This window comes from Ascaphus truei, chromosome 21, assembly GCF_040206685.1.
Source record: "Ascaphus truei isolate aAscTru1 chromosome 21, aAscTru1.hap1, whole genome shotgun sequence".
Classification (NCBI taxonomy): Eukaryota; Metazoa; Chordata; class Amphibia; order Anura; family Ascaphidae; genus Ascaphus; species Ascaphus truei.
The window spans coordinates 12,440,128-12,464,994 of NC_134503.1; the positions used below are offsets into that span (position 1 = coordinate 12,440,128).

The window sequence follows — 24,867 nt, forward strand, 5'->3', positions numbered from 1 at the left end:
GTCGTGCAAGTGTTTCATTGCAGTAAGCTCTAACCCAGCCTATCCCTACTAGGGGCTTTAGAAGGGAGGGGGCATTGCCTCTGCAAACTCCCGGTTCAGCACCTGATTGCACACAAATGGGAGCAGCCAGAGGAAATAAAACCTATCTCAGACCACTGCTAGGTGCACGCCCATATTTACAAAGTGGAGCGACTGCAGCCCATTCAAGGGAACGGAGTGGAAGGTGTCTTGAGGCGCCGGAGGGTGTTGTATTGAATAGCCCTGCTAAGTAAATATGGGCAATAATTCTTGAAAGATGTCGCTGCGATTGGCTTATTCTGACCCTGAAGCATCTGCACTGTCATTTTAGTGTACAATGAATGGAAGGTTTTATTTATTTATTATTTACTAGCTGATATACCCGGCGTTGCCCGGAGGCCGTGAGGGGGGGGCGTGAAAGGCAGGGGGGGCGTGAAAGGCGGGGGGGGGGCGTGAAAGGCGGGGGGGAGGGGCGTGAAAGGCGGGGGTGAAAGGCGGGGGGGGGGTGAAAGGCAGGGGGGGGGGCGTGAAAGGCGGGAGGGGGGGGCGTGAAAGGCGGGGGTTGCGTGAAAGGCGGGGGGGGGGCGTGAAAGGCGGGGGGGGGCGTGAAAGGCGGGGGGGGGGGCGTGAAAGGCGGCGTGAAAGGCGGGGGGGGACGTGAAAGGCGGGGGGGCGTGAAAGGCGGGGGGCGTGAAAGGCGGGGGGGGGGAGGGGGCGTGAAAGGCGGGGGGGGCGTGAAAGGCGGGGGGGGGGCGTGAAAGGCAGGGGGGGTGAAAGGCGGCGGGGGGGGGGGTGAAAGGCGGGGGGGGGGTGAAAGGCGGGGGGGGGGGGGTGAAAGGCGGGGGGGAGCGTGAAAGGCAGGGGGGGGGGGGAGCGTGAAAGGCAGGGGGGGGGGGAGCGTGAAAGGCGGGGGGCGTGAAAGGCGGGGGGGGGGGGGTGAAAGGCTGGGGGGGGTGAAAGGTGGGGGGGGGTGAAAGGTGGGGGGGAGCGTGAAAGGCAGGGGGGGGCGTGAAAGGCAGGGGGGGGGCGTGAAAGGCAGGGGGGGGGCGTGAAAGGCAGGGGGGGGCGTGAAAGGCAGGGGGGGGCGTGAAAGGCAGGGGGGGGGCGTGAAAGGCAGGGGGGGGGCGTGAAAGGCAGGGGGGGGCGTGAAAGGCAGGGGGGGGCGTGAAAGGCAGGGGGGGGCGTGAAAGGCAGGGGGGGGCGTGAAAGGCAGGGGGGGCGTGAAAGGCAGGGGGGCGACACACAAACACACACACAGTGTCACACACACACAGACACAGACAGACAGACAGACAGACACACACACACACACACACACGTCACCTACAGCGACACCTACCTCTACTTCCGGCCGCCGCCATCTTCTCACTCGGCGCCGCGAGGGAAGGGGGTCCTTCCGGGCGCGCCGCCATCTTAGGCGCCGCGAGGGAGGAAGGGGGTCCGCTGCCTGTTCCCCGCGGCGGCCGAGGGAGGAAGGGGGTCCGCTGCCTGTTCCCCGCGGCTGTGCGCGAGGAAGGGGGTCCGCTGCCTGTTCCCCGCGGCGGCCGAGGGAGGAAGGGGGTCCGCTGCCTGTTCCCCGCGGCTGTGCGCGAGGAAGGGGGTCCGCTGCCTGTTCCCGCGGCTGTGCGCGAGGAAGGGGGTCCGCTGCCTGTTCCCCGCGGCTGTGCGCGAGGAAGGGGGTCCGCTGCCTGTTCCCCGCGGCGCGCGAGGGAGGAAGGGGGTCCGTTGCTGAGCGGAGCGCCGGGAGAGGTGAGCGGAGGGAGGGAGACGCGACCGGAGGAAGGGGGAGAGATGAGCGCTGGGAGGGGACTCGGGAGAGATGACCGCCGGCCGCGCGAGGGAGGAAGGGGGTCCGCTGCTGAGCGGAGTGCCGGGAGAGGTGAGCGGAGGGAGACGTGACCGGAGGAAGGGGAGAGATGAGCGCCGGGAGGGGACTCGGAAGGGGAGAGAGAGAGAGAGGGGGGGGAGGGGTGGGGGTGGTGTGTGTGTGTGTGTGTGTGTGTGTGTGTGTGTGTGTGTGTGTGTGTGTGTGTGTGTGTGTGTGTGTGTGTGTGGCCGAGGGGGAAGAGAGTGGCAGTTGGGTGACGTCACACACAGCAATCTGATTGGCCAGAGGCTGAGGACCAATCAGATTCACCGCAGATAGCACTAACCTCACTAACCATTCGATTTTATATATTAAGATCTATTTATTTATAAAATGTTTTCCCAGGAAGTAATACATTGAGAGTTACCGCTGGTTTTCACGTATGTTCTGGGCATTACATTCTGTGGTCCAAGTGTGATGATTTTAAGAGTGCCACTACTTTTTTGCTATTTACATATCTTGGGTACTATGACCCGACATAAAATGCATTTCGACCAGGCGATCGCCCAACTCATGGTGCCTCCATGTCTTTCGTGTTCTGGTTCACGAGCCCACATCCATTCATTTTTTTTTTTTAAATTTATATTTGAAACCGTTTTGACCCTTTTTCCTGCCAATGGAGCATGTAACTCATTGCATTAAAAAGGGTTACAGAAATATTAATGAACCACCCATAAACTGAAATATGTAAATACCGCAAGGGTGCCAACGCCAGTCCTCAAGGGCCACCGACAGGTCGGGTTTTCAGGATATCCCGGCTTCAGCACAGGTGGCTCAATCAGTGGCTCAGTCTTCGACTGAGCCACTGATTGAGCCACCTGTGCTGAAGCCGGGATATCCTGAAAACCCGACCTGTCGGTGGCCCTTGAGAACTGAAAATGGCCACCCCTGAAATAGAGGGTCCTTGTAAAGCAAAAAGGCGGATAACCCCTGCAATAGTGGCAATGTATAGTCAGTTTGACTTTTATACTGCAACATGTACAGGGGCTAGGGAGGGGCAGCCCTGATCCAGCCATGTAAACAGAACGCTCCTCTGTGGAATCCATGTACCACATTTACTGCGGGGAGTTATTCCGTTAGCTAAGACACAAATGCAATTATACACCACCAGCAACCCTGAAACTCTCTGTTAATCACATATCGAATGTATATTGGATTTACACCCCCCCCCCCCCTCCCCTCCCCCCCTCTAGGGCTGGGGAGGCACGCAGCCCATGGCTCTGGGGTGAGGCATTGCTTCTACAAAAGCGTTTGCGAGCCCCCTACGGACACGCCAGGGTTCATTAAGGGCTTTCCTCTCAGCGAGGGCGCGTTTGTTTTTCATATGAGAGATGTCACAACCTGCAATGGCTGCTGGAGGTTGTGCATGTTTCAAGGAGTCTCCCCTGCAGTGACGAGACGGTGCAGTGCAATCCTCGTTCAGTATGAATGCATCTTATCAATGGTAGCTGATACTCTGTAGAAGGTTTCTGGACTGTTAGCTATGTATACTGATGAAGCGTTTTTGTTCCAGCTCTGTCTCAGAAGACCTGGGCTGCAGACGGGGAGAATTCAGCAGGAAACACTATGGCTCTGTGGAGCTGGTAAGTTTACAAAGCCTTTTTTTCAATGATACGTATTGATTTAAATTTAAACAGCTATCAGCAAGGAGCTCCTTTTAGAGAAATCCATACGCTGCATACCTCTGTAATCATAACACTGATGTCATTTGAACGACTCCCAATATATGCAGCAGTTAAAGCTAAAGCTTTCTACTGTTGTGGTGTAGCAGAATAAAAATTTGGGATGTTCATTTTAGACCTTTGATTTCATTGTCCTCTATTCCTCTTTGCTGTGCTATGCTGTGTACAATATTCATCTACAAAAAAAACAAAACCCCTAACAAACTTTCGTTTTAGGTAATAGTTGTCATAACTTGATGCAGGTATTTGTGAATCGTCTGCAGCTTGCATGACATCCATCACAGTATGGAGGATACTGGAAGATGGAAACTGGAGTTGGAAACCTTTTTTAATGCTTTAATTAGCCCTGGTTTGGCAGTGCCTTTTAAAAATGAGGAATGCAGGCACATACTGTAGCTTACAGTAAAGAAGTTGCAAGCCTGCAGTAGCAAAAGAATAAATATTTCCGTCGACTCCAGCCATCTGGAATAAAGAGGTTTAATGTGACCATTTAGATACAGTGACATAGAATGCATTTGTGTTGTCCCTGTCGGGGTGAGAAAACAGTGGCCTCGAGCATTGATGGATAGAATTTTGAGGATGTGTTATTGAAGATGCTCTGGCAGAAGACGTATGCATACATTTTGTACTGGCTTTAATTTAAGGGTCATAGTCTAAAAGCAGAGCTGCGAGACCGAAAGAGCACGGAATAATTATTTTCCTGTTTGAGCTGGTGCATTTAGACGTTAATGTAGCAATACCCAGAGCAAATATAATTTGGGATTCTAATCCCTAAATTCTGCGTACATTATACTTCCACTTGAAATGTAGATCGCATTGGAAAGGGGTGTCTGGATTTCTGTAAGTCTGTTTTGGATCTTTCACCTATAAGTTTAAGGCTATGAGCAGTTCTGTTAATCTACAAATCAAGCATATGGTTTCCAAATACCAGCAGAGGACAGAATTGTGACGCTTGTGTGCAACGTTTACAGGAACCTATTATGTTGGCCCAATATAAAAAAATGTCTCTCTACCTACAGTAGATTGTATGTACAATTATCTACAATATCACTGATCAGCGATTGGAGCTACACAATTATCTTTAAAGCTCAAGAATTAAAAATAAAAATGAATCCAATATTTTACTTCAGATATTTCTTTTGATGAAAGGCAACTACAAGTTGTAGAATTAAAATGCTATAATTTTGGGAAAAGGTGAATGAAAATACATATTTGGAAGTGATACTTTTTATCCCCGGGTTTCCCCGACATTAATATCAATCATCTGCAATGAGGGATCGCAATTGTGAGTGTGATGGACAATGTAATATCCATAAGGGAAATGACGGTGAGATTACTCTGTGATAGGTCAGATTCATTGTCATAATTTTTAGTGGACTAACCTTAGATGGTTTCTTTAATAGATGACATTATAGTGTACAGGTCTTTTGAAACTTCATAGGTTTTTTTTCTTCAAATGTACAGTAACAGCACAGTTGGAAGGAAACATATATATCCTAAAGCAGTGGAAGCCCACTCCAGAACTCAAGAACCCAGAACAGGTCAGGTTTTATGGATATCCCTGCTTCAGCACAGGTGGTTCAGTCAAAAGGACTCAGCCACTGATTACGCTACCTGTAATCATGCAGGGATATCCTTAAAACCTGACCTGTTGGGGGGTTTTGAGAACTGGAGTTGGGAAGCCCTATCCCAGGGGTGCGCAAACTGGGGGGCACGTCCATTTTCCAGTGGGGGGTATGGTGGTTGCAGAGGTCCCGTGCTCTTCCCCAAGGCATGTAAATTAAATTCTGGGGGACCGCACGAGGCCTCTGTAAATTCCCTTACCTTTGCTTCCAGTGACGCGTTGTCATGACAAAGTGGCGTCAAATTACGCCGCGGGGTCACGTTATGTCACGTTATCATGGTAATATGATATCACGTGACCCCACTATGTCATTTGATGCTGGAGACAAGGTAAAGGGGGGGAGGGCGAAAAGGGAGGGGGGTAGCATGCGGGTGGGCGCAAGGGGAAAAGTTTGCGCACCCCTGCCCTATCCTAAAGTGTTGAATAGGAGTGGGGATTAACTCTATAGGAAGTCTTCACGTGGCGTGGGGTCAAGCTTTGCATAAATTAGCTGGAGCAAAGTATGCTAGGTGTCAGAGAATTGTTTCTGAATTTCAGAAATTGGCTATATTTTAACTCCCATGTTCTCTCCTGTGCATTTGTAAAACATCAGCTGAGAAGTAATACTGTTTAGTGAATGTTCTGTTTGGGAAAAGGGTCGTCCCACGGGAGTTCTTGTTTTGATATCTGATATGGTGAATATATGGTGATTCAACCCTGTCTGAAGGACCTGTTTGTTTTTTGAACATACAGTAGGTCATATTAGGGCATTTGATACCTTCATAAGATTCACCACATTGCTGGATTTGCAGGTAAATTATTAATGTATATTGATCTTATTGTTTGGTCTCTGTACATATGTTTATATGTTCAGCATTTCTTGTGGTTGTGGGACTGTATTCCCTTCATTTCCCTTCAAAGAAATATGAGGTGTTTTTATCCTTTGTGCTGGTGGTAGAGCAGATTCTGTAATATTTGACAGTCTGGCTGACAATTACAGATTTTTGTGGTATGGTTGGGAAAAATACTGGTTTTATGTAAATATGTGGGTTTTTAGACGATGTTGTTTCCATCTTCTATTATGGCAAAGGTATCCAAGAAATTCACTGTAGTAGTGTAATATTCCAAAGTCCGTTTCATCAAGGGGTGAACGCTGGTGAAGTCCATGTGAAATTGCCTGAGTGATTGTTCACCTTTTGTCCACATTCTAAATATGTCATCTATGTATCTGAGGCACATCAGTGTTTTATTTTGTTGTTCTTTCAGAAAGTCCTCATCGAGGCTGGTCATAAAAGGTTGGCATATTTGGGTGCCATATGGCAGTGCTCATTATTTATAGAAAGTGTTTGTCACCCAAAGAGGAGGAATTGTGAGTTATAAGAAATTCAATGAGTTTAGTCACTGTGTTGTTAGGGATGTTCGTTGTGTGAGAGCAGAGTTGTAAGAATCTCTAGCAGGCAGCAATACCATCTTTGTGAGGCATCTCGGTATATAGCAGGCTTACTTCCATGGTGGCTAGGGTACAATTGGTGCGGGTGGAGGGGTGGTGTAGTTGGTTGATGGTCTGTTGTTTCCTCAGTAAGTATATGGTATCTTGGATAAAGCTTTTGGTTGTTGTTACCAGAGGTTCTAGAATGTTTTGAATGAGTCATAAAATATTAACTGGGAGAGTGTTGATGACAGAGGCGATGGGTTTGCCGGGGTTGCCATGTTTGTGTATTTGGAAATGTTAAAAATTCACATAAGAGAAGAACATGGAAGATTAGAATATATCCATCTTGTAGACTCCAGATAAAGCACAAATGCTGCGTCAAATCTGGAAATATTGCGTCAGCATTGCATGACCAGGAGCAGTAACTTTGGCCATAGGTATAATGACCAGAAGTGTAGAGGAGTGCCAAGGACTAATTGACTCAAGAGAATCAGAACTGAGAACTACAAAGATCCATGTCCGTCATCTCATCTGGGGAGGGAGCACTATGTGTGGGTTCTTTAATACTTACAAATATTATCTTTGTGACTCTATCCCAGTGATTTTCAATTTTTTTTTAAAGAACCCTATAATTAAATGTAAAAATTCTGAGGGATCCCAACCCTCTCTGATAGCGTGTCTGAGATCAGATGCATTGTAAGGAACCCCAACCCTCTCTGATAGCGTGTCTGAGATCAGATTACATTGTAAGGAACCCCAGCCCTCTCTAATAGCGTGTCTGAGATCAGATGCATTGTAAGGAACCCCGACCCTCTCTACTAGCGTGTCTGAGATCAGATGCATTGTAAGGAACCCCGACCCTCTCTAATAGCGTGTCTGAGATCAGATGCATTGTAAGGAACCCCAACCCTCTCTAATAGCGCGTCTTAAATTAGATGCATTTAAATTCTTCTGTATTTGGTATCATTTTCAAATGACCTGCAAACTGCACGGAACCCTTTAGGGATGCCTGGGCAACCCCTGTTGAAAAGCACTGCTCTATTCAGAAGCCCATTGTATTTATGCTGCAGATGAACAGTTTGTTTGTAAGGCCCTATAACATCAATACCATTCCTGCATGAGTCATCTACACACTAAACCTTCCTTTAGAACTTTTGATTTCCGATGTGATGCTTTTCCAATGATCTTTGCAGCTGCAGTATAGAAAAATAAAGATAATAAAACATTGGATCGCTGCAAGAGCTGCTCAGAGAGACACAGAGGGTGACCTCTTCTCTCTCTGGGACTCCTCTGCGCAGCTACTGCACCGACACACTTTATTCGAGCAAATACCCAGTATGTAATGAAAAGTTCAGTCCGCGCTCTGGCTCTTTAAACTTGGAGTGTTGGTCCCTCTCAGTTCTCTTGCTGCTTCTGTGTTTATGAGGTGTCTCCCCCACCTCCAAATGTGGTCTCCACCGGAACCCCGATGGTGATACCAATATCAGCAAAACAAGAAAAAACACAAAAGCGCACCAAGATGAGAGATAGATATTGTATTAGCAACAAATAATAAAATTAGTAACTTACATATAAAATTTCTTTAATAATCCCCGATTCTGGTGTCTATCACAGGAGTAGGGCATCACATAGGAAGTATGAAGGGTAATCTCAGTTCTGAGAGATCAGACCCGCGCGCTGGGGCTGTCTCTGTTCACTCTCCTGTCCTCCACGTATATGTAAGTTACTAATTTTATTATTTGTTGCTAATACAATATCTATCTCTCATCTTGGTGCGCTTTTGTGTTTTTTCTTGTTTTGCAAATACCCAGTATGTACCTGGCAGATACCTGGAATGCGCCGCTCCTCACCTCTGACAAGCCCCGTTGTGTTTGCCTTCCCAGCCTGGGTTCATGCCTGGCTGATGGGCGGCTGATCTGTTAAATGATAATGATTAGGATTTAATAGGCTGCAATGCTTCGCGTGTCTACCAGATGGCATAAATTCATGAATTTTAATGCAGTATATATATATATACTGTGCAGTATTGCAGCCAGCGGGAATAAAATGCTTCAATCCCTGCTTGGAAAATAACTCAATGCACTCGGGCAGAAAACAGTCACAAACCTCAATACACCCGGGTATACCCAAATTCGTGGGACTAGCCGAGCTCGAATAAAGTGTGTCGCCAGTGTATTACAGACTGTCTGGCCCGGGATGATTAACATTGCTTTAATTATCACTGCATAAATTTACTGCTTTCGGGTGCTGCCGATATCCGCCTGTTGGTTTGCTGCCCCGGAGGCAGTAAATCTTACTTCATCTGTATAGACAAACAATAAATCACCATGATATTCAGTAGTGATAATTCTTAGTTTATTGTAATATGCTACTGGTACCAGGTATGCTGTGATTATGAAGCAGACTGTATCCAGAGAACATTCAATCAGTATTGGGGTTTTCCGGCTTTCTAATATGTCAGAAGAAAAACACAAACATTACTTAATTGCAGTTTCATTGTATACCCATCTATTTTGGATTTAAATGGGAAGTGGTTAAAAACAGTAGATCTAAGAGAAAACTGTATCAAAAGGGCATCTAGCAGGATAGGTTGTCCAGCATATTACAGAAAAATAACTACTTTTTTATTTACAAAGTGGGATTATCTCCCTTTAAAAAAAATTAAAATAACATGAAAACACTATCTCTTAATTAAAGAGACCACATTAAAAGCTTTCCCCTTGTTTAGAAGGCATACATGTAGCACTCTTTTTCTTATGTGGCGCTGACAGTGGTGTGCATTGAATTTTGCAGGCACACCGGGTCCCACTCCCCATCCCGTACAGCTTACAATCTAAGTTTGGAACCTGAGGCACAGGAAGTAACCTGCCCAAGGTCACATGGAGAGCTGATATTAAGATGCAAACTGGGCTTACCTGTTTCAAAGGCAGCCACTCAGATATTCCTTCAGTCCACTCTAATGCCATTGCTAAATATACCGCTTCTTTCTCGGTAGCATTTTACGCTAGTGCAATATTTTCCCTGTTTCTCTACGACTAAAATGTTAGTGCATGCCCTCACTCTTTCCCATCTGGACTACTGCAAACTTGTGCTAATGAGTCTTCTTGCACCACAGCTTTTTATTCGTCTATCTATTGAAAATGCTGCTCCAAAGATACCTCACTCTCATCTCAATCAGTCTCTGCGTCTCTCCTCCTGAAATGTTATCTGTTGATTCCCTATTAAACTCCACATTCACTACAAAATTATTTTTTCTTTCAAGGCCCGTCTCTGCCCGTCCCTATATTGTAGCTTTAATTTCTCACTATACCCCTATTCGCTGTCTACGTTTTGCTCGGGCCTGTCTTCTCGCCACCACCGGTGTCACGACAGCTCTCTCACGGCTATAACCCCTCTCACACGCTGCACTCTACCTCTGGAACTCCCTCTCAATGTCCACCAGGCAGCTTCTCTCTAACTTCAAACCCAACCTCTTTAACAAAGCGTTTAAACAGTCCTGGGTGACCATTATTTACTAAACTATAGTATCCGCTTATACACCCTCTAACCAATGCACTAATATTAACTTCTACCGTTTCTGTTAGTCTCCCCACCACGTGCCAATTAGATTGTAAGCTCTTCGGGGCAGGGACTCTTTCCTCTCGATATTACATTTAAGCCTGGATACACTTAATCCATCTATACTATTATATTTCCTGTATTGTTCTAAAAAAAACATTGTAGAATGCCTATAAAAATAAAAATATCTACATACTGTATGAACATTCAGTATTTTCATACATATATTGTACAGGTATGAACATTTAGAAAGATATAGGAAAAGAGCATCACCTCAATAATGCTTCCCAGGTTTAAAATCCTATGAAATAATGTACACTGATACAGCATTCTGTGGTCTACTGTTGGATATGTAACTTAAACTTTTTGCTGCTCTTTGACTAGTTTTTCAAAGGGTCCTCATCAGGAAAAAAAAAGTCCAACTAGAAGGGGCACAAGATACAATTAAAAAATATTGTAAAATTATTATACTTGCATATTGTAGGCATTTATGGCATATGTACAGTATCATATATGTGCACATTACATTAGCTAGTGAAAATCACACATAGCTGCCTGAGTAACTGCAGTGAAATTACATCTCATATGCATTTGCCATGGCCCCTTGCAGACACTCTCACCAGAACACCCTCCTACTGTAAGTTCTCCCTACTTACCACTTAGATTGCAAGCTCTTTGGGGCAGGGGCTCATTTTCCTAATGTCTACCTTGAGGTTGAAGCTCTTATTCCTACGTTTATTACTGCTGTAAAGCGCTATGTACATGGATGGCGCTGTATAAATAAAGACATACATACATACATACATAATCAGGGGCAGACAGCCCAAGTCCCTCTGCGATTTCGATTGGGTTAGCTTTGTGATTCAGGACAACAGGTCTTTGTATAGTTGTGTGAATTTGGAGAATGATGCCACCAACACATATGGAATTGGATAAGTAGGGGGCACTTCTGTTTTAAACCATCTATGACCTTGATTCCCAACCACAGGGTCATTGTCAGTCACCTGTTGTTGGACTGTTCTGAGCCTGGTCCCTGGAAGGATCCCTGATCCAATTACCCAACAGCATGGGATGCTGGGACTTGTAGTTCTGCTAATAGTCTGTAGGAGGTTGGGAATTACCAATCTTTTATAGCTTGTCCTAACACGATCACAGAGATATTCCTCCATAAAAATAAGTGGCAAGATACTGCGGCATAGAAACAAAATCTCTACGCAAATGCATTCCCGTGAAAGATGTTGACACAAAAATGACTTCTTGGAGCTGTTTAAGTTGCTTGTTTTTTTTTTTTAATAAAGAGGAAATATGCATTTGAAAAGTACAGTACTAAAAGGTTTCAGCATATGTGATTCTGCAATATGAATGGTTTTTGTGGTTATAGATCTCAATGGTCTGTTCTGAAAGAATGCTGAATTAATATTTGTATTCCTGCCTCGTGGAATGACATATGTAACCCAGTTTCCGCACTACTTTTAAGTGCAGGCATTAGCATTATAAAAAATGTTGCTTGGCTTAGCTCTTCTCCTTCAACAGGGCTTGGGGGAGACATTATTTAATTGGTTTTCAAAGGACTTTTCAAAGATAACAGTTTATCAAACTGAGTGCATCATAACTCAATTAAATCAGAGATGTGTTTGTGCTATTTATGCATCACATTAATTCTTGGGAAGTGGCTGGCTCAGCGCTTCTATCAAATCTTTACATTTTTATTTTATTACATGAGGTGTAAGCTTTAATACCACAGAACATACATTCACTGTCCACATGAATACTCCACGCTGTGTTTTTGTGTTTTAAGCAACAATTCACCCCCCCCCCCTTTTTTTTTAGACTTACTGGTAAAGATACAACAGACACAAAATCCCAATGCTACAGTACATCCAGTACGGCAAAAATATTTAGACAGTAGTTAAATACTTAACAAAGTGAAACTGTCTTGCGCTTCGGTAGTTGGTCTCTACACCCGTGGGTGTCAATAAAGTCACTAAGGGATATGGAGTGAGGGTGCAATAAGTGACCTCTGCTGTGACCAGAGTTGGAGGGGAACACCCTTACCTATGTAGAAGCTCCGGTCTGGGTTAAATACTTAACTGTTTGTCTTCTCATGTAAGCTCCTCAGAGCAGGGACTCCTCTTCCGAAATGTTACTGTTATGTTTGAAGCACTTATTTCCATGATCTCTTATTTGTATTATTTGTTATTTATATGATTGTCACATGTATTACTGCTGTGAAGCGCTATGTACACTAATGGCGCTATATAAAGGCATGCATACATAAGTAAGGGTCATTTATTTACAGTCTTTGGCCAAAGCGTTACAAGCCTGCAGCCCCGCTGAGGCATGGCCACTTTGCAGGTCCTATACAGTGACATTTCTCATTTACCTCTGTAATGGAGGGAGAAGGGTCTCAACAGACCTGTCTTCTACAGGTGCATGAAAAAACCTGCTACTTTAAAAGTGGGGAGGAGTGAGCTGAAACCCAGGTAGCACTCCTTTTGACACAAATATATGTGATATGGTGTGGTGGGTGTTGGGGTTAGAGCTTGCAGGGATGGTGTGTGTTTGTTAAATGTCAACTAATAACAGTTGTTTAGAGATTAGTGACCCCTCACCCTGGTGCCACCTCTGTGTCTATGGACCCACTGATATTTCCGGATCACATAACCGCTCTTCCGAGGGATCACGTGACCAGTTCTGTGTTCCAGCCTTCGAGCCAGATTTGATGGGGAAGGGGCTCGCTGATTGTGTACAGCCCCTAAAAACTTAGCAGACGGTAATGAGATACAATCCTTTGGAACTTTAGTTGCTTATGCTTAAATGTTATTGTTTATAATTTGGTAACACTTTCAGGTATTTGATTGAGATCAATCTAGGTTTAGGTATACAAAATTCTATGCCAATGTTAGTATTAATTTAATTGTATTGTTTTTTTTTATATTACATTTTAATGACTGAAACTACATACATTTTTCATTAGAAATCTCGGGCCTACCAGAATTGCTTCTTTTATCTAATCAGACCCCCAAAGTATGCGCCAGGGTGTTTCCCCTGGGCTTCAGCCGGCTTCCTGACGCGTCGCCATGACAACGCGGCGTTAAATGACGCCACGGGGTCATGTGACGAGACACGTCGCAATGACAATGCCGTGTCAAATGACGCCGCGGGGTCATGTGACGTGACACGTCGCCATGATAATGCTCGTCAAATGACGCTGCAGGGTCACATGACGACACATGACCCACGTCGTTATTTGATGCCGGAAAGGGAGGGGGCGAGCGCTGGGGCTGGCAGGGGGTGCAGCGCAGAAACTTTGCGCACCCCTGAATTAGCTTATGGTTGCATTGTCAAAATGTCTCTCTCCTGTGCTCAATTAACAATGCTGGCTACAATGTATATTAATAGATCCCCAAAGGAAGATATATTTGTTTCTATATATCCTTTATGCTGTACAGGCAGTCCTCGGTTATCCGACACAAAGCGTTACTCAAAATGGCGTTGGATAGCGAAACGTATTAAAGCGAAACACGTTTTCCCCTAGGAACACTGTTTAAATGAAAGGTTCCATTCCTGAAGGCATTTTTAATGCTAAAATACACAAAATATTTTATGCAGACAATAAGATATGCAGCACACACATAAATTATATAGTGTATATACTGTATTATATATAAAATATAATAATATAATCTTATACTATATTAGTGAAAGCACTGTATGTTTGGCTGCCTGCCTGCCTGCATGCATGCATGCATGCCTGCTGGATGTCCGGTGTCCCTAGCGGCAATCTCATTGGTCCCTTGGCCCGCCCGCCCCCGCACACCTCTCATTGGCCTCACACACTCACACCACCCCCTTGGCCCGCCCCCCACACCTCTCATTGGCCTGAGGCGGAGTGACGGGCCAAAGGTCCAAAAAAATAAATAAAACACACACACACACACACACACACACTCACACACACACACACACACACACACACACACACACACCTCTCTCCCCTCTCCAAATCACCTTTTCCCCCTCCCCAGCGGCATCACCTCTTCCCCCTCCCCAGCGGCATCACCTCTTCCCCCTCCCCAGCGGCATCACCTCTTCCCCCTCCCCAGCGGCATCACCTCTTCCCCCTCCCCAGCGGCATCACCTCTTCCCCCTCCCCAGCGGCATCACCTCTTCCCCCTCCCCAGCGGCATCACCTCTTCCCCCTCCCCAGCGGCATCACATCTTCCCCTCCCCAGCGGCATCACCTCTCCCCGCTCCAAATCACCTCTCCCCGCTCCAAATCACCTCTCCCCGCTCCAAATCACCCCTCCCCGCTCCAAATCACCTCGCTTCCCGCCTCCCCGCTCCAAATCACCTCGCTTCCCGCAGCTGCCACGCGGCGCGTAAGATGGCGGACCCCCTTCCTCCCTCGCGGCGCCGAGTCAGACGGTGGCGGCGCCCGGAAGTACAGGTAGGTGTCGCTCCCCACCTCCGGTGCCAAACGGAACTGAGAAAGGGCGCATCAACTGGGGGGGTGTGTGTGTGTGTGTGTGTGTGTGTGTGTGTGTGTGTGTGTGTGTGTGTGTGTGTGTGTCACTGTCCACTGCCCCCCCCTCCTATCCACTGCCCCCCCCTCCTGTCCACTGCCCCCCCCTCCTGTCCACTGCCCCCCCCTCCTGTCCACTGCGTCCCCCCTCCTGTCCACTGCGTCCCCCCTCCTGTCCCCCCTCCTGTCCACTGCCCCCCCCTCCTGTCCACTGCCCCCCCCCCTCCTGTCCACTGCCCCCCCCTCCTGTCCACTGCCCCCCCCCTCCTGTCCACTGCCCCCCCCTCCTGTCCACTGCCCCCCCCTCCTGTACACTGCCCCCCCTCCTGTCCACTGCCCCCCCTCCTGTCCACTGCCCCCCCCTCCTGTCCACTGCCCCCCCCCTCCTGTCCACTGCCCCCCCCCTCCTGTCCACTGCCCCCCCCCTCCTGTCCACTGCCCCCCCCCCTCCTGTCCACTGCCCCCCCCCTCCTGTCCACTGCCCCCCCCCCTCCTGTCCACTGCCCCCCCCTTCTGTCCACTGCCCCCCCCTCCTGTCCACTGCCCCCCCCTCCTGTCCACTGCCCCCCCCTCCTGTCCACTGCCCCCCCTCCTGTCCACTGCCCCCCCCTCCTGTCCACTGCCCCCCCCTCCTGTCCACTGCCCCCCCTCCTGTCCACTGCCCCCCCCTCCTGTCCACTGCCCCCCCTCCTGTCCACTGCCCCCCCCTCCTGTCCACTGCCCCCCCCCCTCCTGTCCACTGCCCCCCCCTCCTGTCCACTGCCCCCCCCCCCTCCTGTCCACTGCCCCCCCCCTCCTGTCCACTGCCCCCCCCTCCTGTCCACTGCCCCCCCCCCTCCTGTCCACTGCCCCCCCCCCCTCCTGTCCACTGCCCCCCCCCCTCCTGTCCACTGCCCCCCCCCTCCTGTCCACTGCCCCCCCCCTCCTGTCCACTGCCCCCCCCCTCCTGTCCACTGCCCCCTCCCTCCTGTCCACTGCCCCCCCCCTCCTGTCCACTGCCCCCCCCCTCCTGTCCACTGCCCCCCCCCCTCCTGTCCACTGCCCCCCCCTCCTGTCCACTGCAGGAAATGCAGGGGGAGGAATCCATGCCTTTGAGGCGCCCCCCCCTCCCTTTGACGCCCCCCCCCCCTCCCTTTGACGCCCCCCCCCCTCCCTTTGACGCCCCCCCCCCTCCCTTTGACGCCCCCCCCCCCTCCCTTTGACGCCCCCCCCCCCTCCCTTTGACGCCCCCCCCTCCCTTTGACGCCCCCCCCCTCCCTTTGACGCCCCCCCCTCCCTTTGACGCCCCCCCCTCCCTTTGACGCCCCCCCCTCCCTTTGACGCCCCCCCCTCCCTTTGATGCCCCCCCCCTCCCTTTGACGCCCCCCCCCTCCCTTTGACGCCCCCCCCCCTCCCTTTGACGCCCCCCCCCCTCCCTTTGACGCCCCCCCCCTCCCTTTGACGCCCCCCCCTCTCCCTTTGACGCCCCCCCCCTCCCTTTGACGCCCCCCCCCTGCCTTTGACGCCCCCCCCTGCCTTTGACGCCCCGCGCGCACACACTGACTGACTGCCGCACGCACGCACACACTGACTGACGCGCACACAAAGCCTGACTGACGCACGCACACACTGACTGAGGCACACACTGACTGTGTGTGCATCAGTCAGTCTGTGTGTGTTTGTGTTTCTGCCTCAGACTCACTGACGCGCGAGCAAACACACAGTGACTGACGCACACACGCTACATGAAGCTGTAAAGGAGGGAGGTGGATTGATGTGAATGGGGGACAAACAGAGAGAGGGGGGAGGAGAGAGAGGAACGGGAACATTACATCCCGGGCAATGCCGGGTCTCTCAGCTAGTATAATATATAGTATAATATAATATTATATAATATATATATTATATACACATAAACAACTTTGCATAGCATTGCATAGCGTTGGATAAGCCATTCGTTGTAAATCGAAGCGTTGTAAAACGAGGACTGCCTGTATAACAAGTTATGTTGCACTGCCTGATAGTGGGTGAGTTGGACATAAGACAGTTGTATGTATGGTTTTATACCTTATGGGAGGGTTGCCCCCAGGGGTTGGGTTACCGGAAGTGACGTCATATTGGGTGCCAGAGAGGTATATTTTTGTGTTAATATAAAATTCTGTTTGTTCTTATTGTTTTTAAGTCCTGATGAAGGTTTTTGATTACACCAAAATATTGATATGATGAAATAAAGTTAGTATTTTAAAGCTGCAGACCAAGCAATATCCTACATGTGTGTTTTTTTTAAATAAATCGTTACTATGAGAAAATAATTGTAGCATTTAAATAAAAAATTCTGAATGACATTTTTAATGTATTATAATGTAACAAGCATGTTTTGTTTCTCTAGCAACCATTTACAAAGTCACATCCACTTGCTCTTCTGAAACAGGCTCTGGCACACCCCTTTCTGAGCCCTGCCCTCTCTCTAGCAGTGCACCACTTGTATCTAGTGACTGCCTGGTCACATGATCTTCCCCACAGAACTTTGCATCTTTGGTCCTCTTCTGTTGCACTGACAGCCATTTAGTGAACCCTCGAGTCGAATCTTCACTGGTGAACAGATCGATTGTCAACTAAGCTAATTACTTATCATTGTGAGGATTATATTGATGCACATATTAAAGGGAAAAAAATGTAATTAAAAAAAACGGCAGCTTGGACTGCTGCTTTAAGACTAAAGTGGCATCCACTTTCAAGTGAGTGACAGATGTGTGCAGATACAGTTTCTCCAAAGACCGGGCAACTATCAAATATATACTGTGCCAGGTGTGCTTCTCCAGTTCTACTTTTTGCTGCCTGCCATTGGTTTGCGGGACCCACAAGATTCAACCAGTAAGTATTTCCAAAACCCGGGGGTAGGGGATCACATAACTGAAAATATACTGTAAAAAATAAAGGGATGGGGGATAAAAAAAAAACAAAGTAAAAATGCGCAGCCTGAATTGCTGCTTTAAAGTAGAGCTTTTCTAAAGCTGGATACCAAGGCAGATCAGGGATATTCTCATTTGCTGACACCCCTATTACCCTGTAATCCAAATCACGTCAATTGGTGAAATTGCTGTTGAACAGGACTCTCCTGCTATTTATTGCTCAGTGGTTCGGCATTCACATTATGGAAAACATTACCTCCTGTGAATTGACTTGGTTGTCACATTGTCACCCTAGGACAAACACACGGAGTGCGGGTAGCACACAGAAGAATGGAAAGAACTAATGGAGATCACATACAGAGACTGGTAAAAAGGCATAATCAATAAAACATGGGTGCATGAGAACTGGGACCTTTACCTCTGATTTGGAAAGAACAGATTTGTTTCCCAGAAGACTGGTTCCCCCGGATATATAATATTTTGAAAAAAGGGTAGCGTTGTTTTTCTCAGTCTGAAATGTTAATTTCTGGACAGGCTGAGCCCCCTGATATAACCTGGCAGCGTGTGGGCAAGAGAGCAGCGAAGAGTGACCAATATTCCAAACATCCACATTTGCCGAGCGTTGTCCATTCAGTTGGAACAGCAATTTCTGTGTTCTGCTTTTCGTTTCCCACGAGGCGATATCTCAGGGAATCTTTCCTTCTTCTTAGTGCATGTCAAGGCCCAGACGCTGAGCGGCCACAGTTGCTGGCGGTGTCGGCTGCTGTCATTTGAGTACAGCACCCTTCTGCACAGCTGCAGAGTATCCAGGCTTCTGAGAAATTGTTGTCCATGCTTTTGCAGCCTTAGTTGTGGGTAACTTTCACCTGCCTCGGTTATAACTCATCTAGTTAATTAAAATCCCATTTTAATATGAGCTTCAAGAAATAGCATTTTAATGCGTGAATACAGTAGCAAAAAAACAGAAATAATTTGTTTGCACCTGCAACGAAACCCCCTCATGCAACATTTTGAAATCACTTTACGACGGGGAGATGAATTCAGCATTGTGAGTTTTTAGCATTGGGTGTACTGCAGGTGTTTGATTGCCCTAAGACACTTGCTGCCGTTGTTGGTAAACAAAGCGTGCCCTGTTGCCTCCCAGTCAAGTATGACAACTCCAATTCTTCTCATCAAGGAAAATGCGCAAGTCGTGAACAAAAGTGTCATCCCAGGCGCAGTGGGCTGAACTAATTGCCAATTAAGTATAACCTTAAATTCATTGTTATGAAATGTCAGTATAATTTCTCCCTAACACAGCTGTCAAATTAGAATGGTCCCGTAAGAGATGTCGCCCTGATTCGTTTGGTGACATGGAACAAAAAAGAACCCAATGTTAATCACCATGTGTGGTACAGACGGAAATCTATTTACTCTTGATGTAACTTTCTGATGCATGTTCATACATTGTGGCCCATATTTCCTAAGTGGTGCTATTCCATACAACAGGGGTGTACAATCTTTTCCCCCTGTCTGCTCTCCCACCCTGCTCGTCCCCCCTCCCCCCGCCTCTTATCTTGTATCTGGCCATATGATGCCGAAGCCACGGTAAGAGAACTTATAGAGGCCTTGTGCGCCCCCCCCCGGCATTTAATTTAAATGCTTTGGGGAAGAGCGCGCGGGGCCTCTGTAAGCGCAACACCCCTCCAGAAAATCTCCCGCCACCACCTGGGGGACATGCCCTCTGGCATACCACTTCGTCCGGTGGCAGGTGTCTTCTGGTGCCCCAAGGTATCTCGTGGAATACATTGTAAACATGGGCCTAAGTCTTTCTGAGCAAGCAAGTAAATACCAGTTGCTCTTTTGATGTGGCCGTAGTCTCAATCAGTGATTCTTAGCTCTACCTTGTGGAATCGCAGCCAGCGTTTAGGAATGAGAGGTGAGATTGCACTTGGTTCGCAACGGAATATTGTTTGGTTATCTCCAATACATGATGTATGTATGTTTGTCTTTATTTGTATAGCGCCATAAAATGTACATAGCGCTTCACAGTAGTAATACATGTCATATAAATAACAAATATAAATAACAGATCATGGGAATAAGTGCTTCAGACATACTGTAAAAGTAGGGATGAATCTCCGGGAAGCGCAGGGATATGTGAAAACAAAAATGTATATAGATAGTGCAATATTGCTGTGACAAATTAAATAAATTGGCTGATCTAATGCAGATGTACTCACAAGTGTGAGAAGGTTAAAGGCACGTAAAGGTATCTTTCCCAGAGTATGGATGTCACACTGTATTCAGGAAATCAATCTCAGCCCCATATAGAATCCAAGAGACCTTAGAAAAGAAGACTGGACATAGCGCAGACTGTATACCAAGAATTTATAAAAGGTAAGTGAAAGGTATTACACTCACATGATTTCAAAAGTTTAAAAGCATTTCGATCACACGCAGTGGATCTCAGCAGCCGGATAGATGGTGTATCTGGTTCCCCTCCTTCCGTGGCGTGCGTGTCACTGGTTTGCGTTCCAACTGCACAGGAAGTGATGTCATCGGTTTCCAGGGATTCCGGCCAGTAGTACAGACGTCACTCTACGCGTTTCATCTCATCGATTTCATCAGGAGTGACTTTGTGATGGGTGTGGGATGCATATATACCCCTAACTTAGTTCCCATTGGTGAATGGCTAACTAGATTTTAATTGGTTTAACGATTATACTGAGTGGATACACATCAGATAGAAAGAGACATGTAATTAATCCCTCTACATCTTACATATGCAGAGGTCCAAAAAATAATACAATCAATCAATGTTGAAAATTTAATGCAGAAATGTATCTTTAAAAATGCTAATGCATAGATATAAAAAATGTTTAAATAAACATTATAAAAATATAAACATAAAAACAGGTAAATATCAAATAAATAGGCAGTAAGTAAAACAATATAATTCAGAACAGGGAAACTAGCTAATTATAAAGCATAGTTGATTCATAGGAATAGATGAAATCTAATGTGGAAACAAGAAACAGGGCATAAGTAACATTATAGAAAAGGTTTCAAATCAAATTCCAAATTCAGACCAGCAGGAGACATGGTTTTAAGTTCGAACATCCAATATAATTCTCTTTTTATCAGTGCTTTATCTCTATTACCCCCTCTCCAGTGAGGCATAACCTGTTCGATGGTAAAAGTAACATTAAGGAAGGAGTCCCTGCTCCGAGGAGCTTACAATCTAATTGGTAGGGAGGGAGAACGTACAGAGACAGTAGGAGGGAATACTAGTAAGTGCGTCTGCAGGGGGCCAAGCTTTGTGTCATGTGTCCATGATTATCCAGTGCTACTCATATGCTTCTTTAAGCAGATGTGTCTTAAGGTGGGTCTTAAAGGTGGATAGCGAGGGGGCTAGTCGGGTATTGAGGGGAAGGGCATTCCAGAGGTGTGGGGCAGAAAGTGAGAAAGGTTTAAGGCGGGAGAGAGCTTTAGATACAAAGGGGGTAGAAAGAAGACATCCTTGAGAAGAACGCAAGAGTCGTGATGGTGCATAGCGAGAAATTAGGGCTGAGATGTAATGAGGGGCAGAAGAATGTAAAGCTTTAAAAGTGAGCAGTAGAATTGAGTGTGAGATACGCGATTTAATCGGAAGCCAGGAGAGGGATTTCAGCAGGGGAGACGCTGAGACAGATTTAGGAAAGAGTAGAGTGATTCTTGCAGCAGTGTTTAGGATAGATTGTAGGGGAGACAGGTGAGAGGTAGGAAGGCCGGACAGCAGGAGGTTGCAGTAATCGAGACGTGAGAGAATTTGGGCCTGAGTCAGAGTTTTAGCAGTTGAGTAACAGAGGAAAGGGCGTATCTTTGTGATATTGCGGAGGAAAAAGCGACAAGTTTTAGAAACGTTTTGAATATGAGAGGAGAATGAGAGAGAGGAATCAAGTGTGACCCCTAGGCAGCGTGCTTGGGCTACTGGGTGAATGATCGTATTTCCAATAGCAATGTGGAAGGATGTAGTAGGGCCAGGTTTGGGAGGTAGTATAAGGAGCTCTGTTTTTGCCATGTTAAGTTTCAGTCGGCGGATGGCCATCCAGGATGATATTCCAGAGAGGCATTCAGAAACTTTGGTCTGTATAGCAGGTGTAAGGTCAGGGGTTGAAAGGTAAATTTGTGTGTCGTCAGCATAGAGGTGATATTTAAACCCAAAAGATGTGATTAGGTCACCTAGAGAGAGTGTGTAGAGAGAAAAGAGAAGGGGTCCCAGGACAGAGCCCTGGGGTACCCCCACAGAGAGATCAATAGAGGAGGAGGAGGTGTTAGCAAAAGAGACACTGAAGGTACGATGGGAGAGGTAAGAGGAGATCCAGGATAAAGCTTTGTTCCGAATACCAAGAGTATGGAGAATGTGAAGGAGAAGAGGGTGGTCCACGGTGTCGAATGCTGCAGAGAGGTCGAGTAATATGAGCAGAGTGTAATGACCTCTGTCTTTGGCAGCATGGAGGTCATCAGTTATTTTAGTGAGGGCTGTTTCAGTAGAGTGAGCAGTGCGGAAGCCAGATTGTAGAGGGTCTAGTACAGAATAGGTGTTGAGAAAGTGTAGCAATCGAGAGAATACAAGACGTTCAAGGAGTTTGGAGGCAAAAGGCAGGAGGGAGACAGGTCGATAGTTAGAAGGACAGGTAGGGTCAAGCTTGCTGTTTTTGAGTAATGGTATAACGGTTGCATGCTTGAAGGATGAAGGAAAGGTACCAGAGTAGAGGGAAGAGTTAAAGATCTGTGTGAGCATAGGGATTATAGAAGGAGCAAGAGGTTTTAGGAGATGGGAGGGAATGGGATCAAGAGGGCAAGTGGTAGAGGGAGAAGAGGAGATCAGCAGTGATACATCCTCCTCCGAGATAGCAGAAAAAGAGTCAAGAAAGACAGGAGGAGAGTTGGGAAGCATTGTGGGATGGGAGGAGGCAACAGATGGGATGTTCTGCCGTATGGACTCCACCTTTTTCTTAAAAAAGTCAGCAAAGTCCTGAGGTGAGATGGAGGAAGAAGAGGAGGCAGCTGAGGGTGGTCTGAGTAGAGAGTCAAAGACAGAAAAGAGACGGCGTGGGTTAGACTTGTGTGTGTTGATTAGTGATGAAAAGTAGGTTTGTTTAGCCTGAAAGAGGGCAGAGTTGAAACAGGATAGCATAAATTTGTAGTGAATGAAGTCTGCGAGCGTATGAGATTTCCTCCAGAGTCGTTCAGAGGAACGAGTGGAGGAACGCAGCATGCGTGTGTGGGAGTTTAGCCAGGGTCTGGGGTTAGAAGGGTGAGGATGGCAGAGAGAAAGTGGGGCATGAAGATCAAGAGAGGAAGATAAGGCAGAGTTGTAGTTCCTGACCAGGTTGTCAGGGTCTGAAGCAGAACTGAGAGAGGAGAGGGAGGAGCGTAAAGTGGAATCAAGAGCTGGTAGGTTAATAGAGCGCAGGTTTCTGCAAAAACGAGGGCGAGATGGAGATGGAGATGGAGAGAAGCGAGAGAGAGAAAATGAGATGAGGTGATGGTCAGAGAGAGGAAAAGGGGAAATGGAGAAATCAGAGAGAGAGAAGTTTTTAGTGAAAACCAGGTCTAAGTAGTGGCCATCCTTGTGGGTGCTGGCTGCAGTCCACTGTTGAAGGCCAAAAGAAGAGGTTAGAGAAAGAAAGCGGGAAGCCCAAGGGAGAGAGGGGTCATCAATGTGGCAGTTGAAGTCCCCAAGGAGAAGAACAGGGGAGTCTGAGGAGAGGAAGAAAGAGAGCCAGGATTCAAAGTGAGAGAGAAAGGCAGAAGGGGGATGAGTAGAGGTAGGTGGGCGATAGATGACCGCCACATGAACCGGGAGAGGAGAGAAGATCTGGACTGTGTGAGCCTCGAAGGAGGGAAAAGCAAGAGAGGGGGGAATAGAAACTATTCTGTAACGGCAGAGAGAGGAGAGCAGGAGCCCCACGCCTCCACCCCTGCCACCATGCATGATGTGCATGGGGTTCCTCAAGTCTTGGGTTGAAAACCACTGACCAAGAGACTGCTGCGTGAAACGTGCACCTTGCATTGGGGTGAGGAAAAGCTCCCTTCGCCTTAGGAAAAGAACTGGAACTAAAGGGGAAAAGAATTGATGTTTTAGTAATGCATTTGACTCCAAAGTGTGAGACTCTGGTTTAAGAGCACGTGCATCATGCAGAAAAATGTAGATGCAATCAAAGCAGATTTTACCTGGATTATCTTACTATGCCCCAAAAAATCACTAACAACACTTTATTAGAAAATTTAATTTTAGTATTGTTTTTATTAGTGTGTTTTTATTAGTGTGTTTTTCTGATAAAATACAAGGAAATAGAAGATCAATAGGAGGTTAAATGCTACAGATACAAATGGAAACAATGTGAGTAGTCCCTACCCTGAAGAATTTACAGTTTTATTATTAAAGTAACCAGACAAACACTTGGCAGGGTGAGTCTTTGTCACTGCAAAATCCCACTTGTTCTCTAGACGGGGCAAAAAAAAAAAATACAATATATATATATATGCAAATGTAAATACAGCTGTATACTCATCTGCATGTCTTAGGCAGATCTGCAACCCCGCCTTTCACCATTATCACCCAGCATACAGCACTTCCACTGCAGCAAGGGATTCTGGAAATGACATGCAAATGAGCACACAGTGCCACTTTTTGCTTCAAAAACCATTTTTAACATGGTTCCCTATAGGCTTAAGCTTTCTGCATGGTCACAGCTTTGAGCACAGCCAAGGTTAAGGTGCATAGCCAGAAAACCCACCCACAGATAGCTTTTTTTTTTTTTTTTTTTACCCTCCCGAGAGGGTTGGGGGGTACCCTCCCCTCTCGTTCATCAGATCCCAATCCACTTCAGTGGTTCGGGTGCATGCCCTTGGAGTGTCCAACCGAAGTCAGAGCCGCCTCGGAACGGGTTCTCTGAAGATTTCAGCCCGAAAGCCTAGATCTCCAGGGACATTGATGCCTTCCTCCGTTAGGATTCAGGACATCCGTCTCTTCCTCCCTTTGGCCCGAGGCCCGCAAGGGAGTTCGCGTCATCTCCCCTCTTTCGAGGGTTGTGCGGGTGCACCCCAGCCCCGAAGGGCTGGTTGTTCGAATGCCATCCCCCCTTAGCCCGAAGGCTCAGGGGTTCTGGGGTCCGGGGCCTGGACACCATCTCTCAACGAGCTAGAGGGCCAAATGCTTGCCACAGACCTTTCCTACTGAAGCCCCAGATAGGATGGTACTGCATTTGGTTATAGCTGTGCAGGCCGAGAGGAGCATTACCCACACCGCTGTTTTGACCTT

At 47.2% G+C, this 24,867-nt stretch overlaps 1 protein-coding gene across 5 annotated transcripts in view; it reads left to right on the forward strand.

Annotated features, from left to right (window-relative positions):
- Positions 1-24,867, forward strand: part of GARNL3 (GTPase activating Rap/RanGAP domain like 3) — a 252,359-nt gene that overhangs the window by 97,686 nt on the left and 129,806 nt on the right. For 4 of the 5 annotated variants that reach the window (XM_075578984.1, XM_075578986.1, XM_075578985.1 and 1 more), the window contains one exon: positions 3,399-3,468. In XM_075578984.1, coding sequence (XP_075435099.1) covers positions 3,399-3,468 — 70 coding nt within the window. Of the gene's footprint in view, positions 1-3,121; positions 3,308-3,398; positions 3,469-24,867 lie in introns of those variants that run through there. The other variant, XM_075578983.1, reaches the window with a different exon arrangement.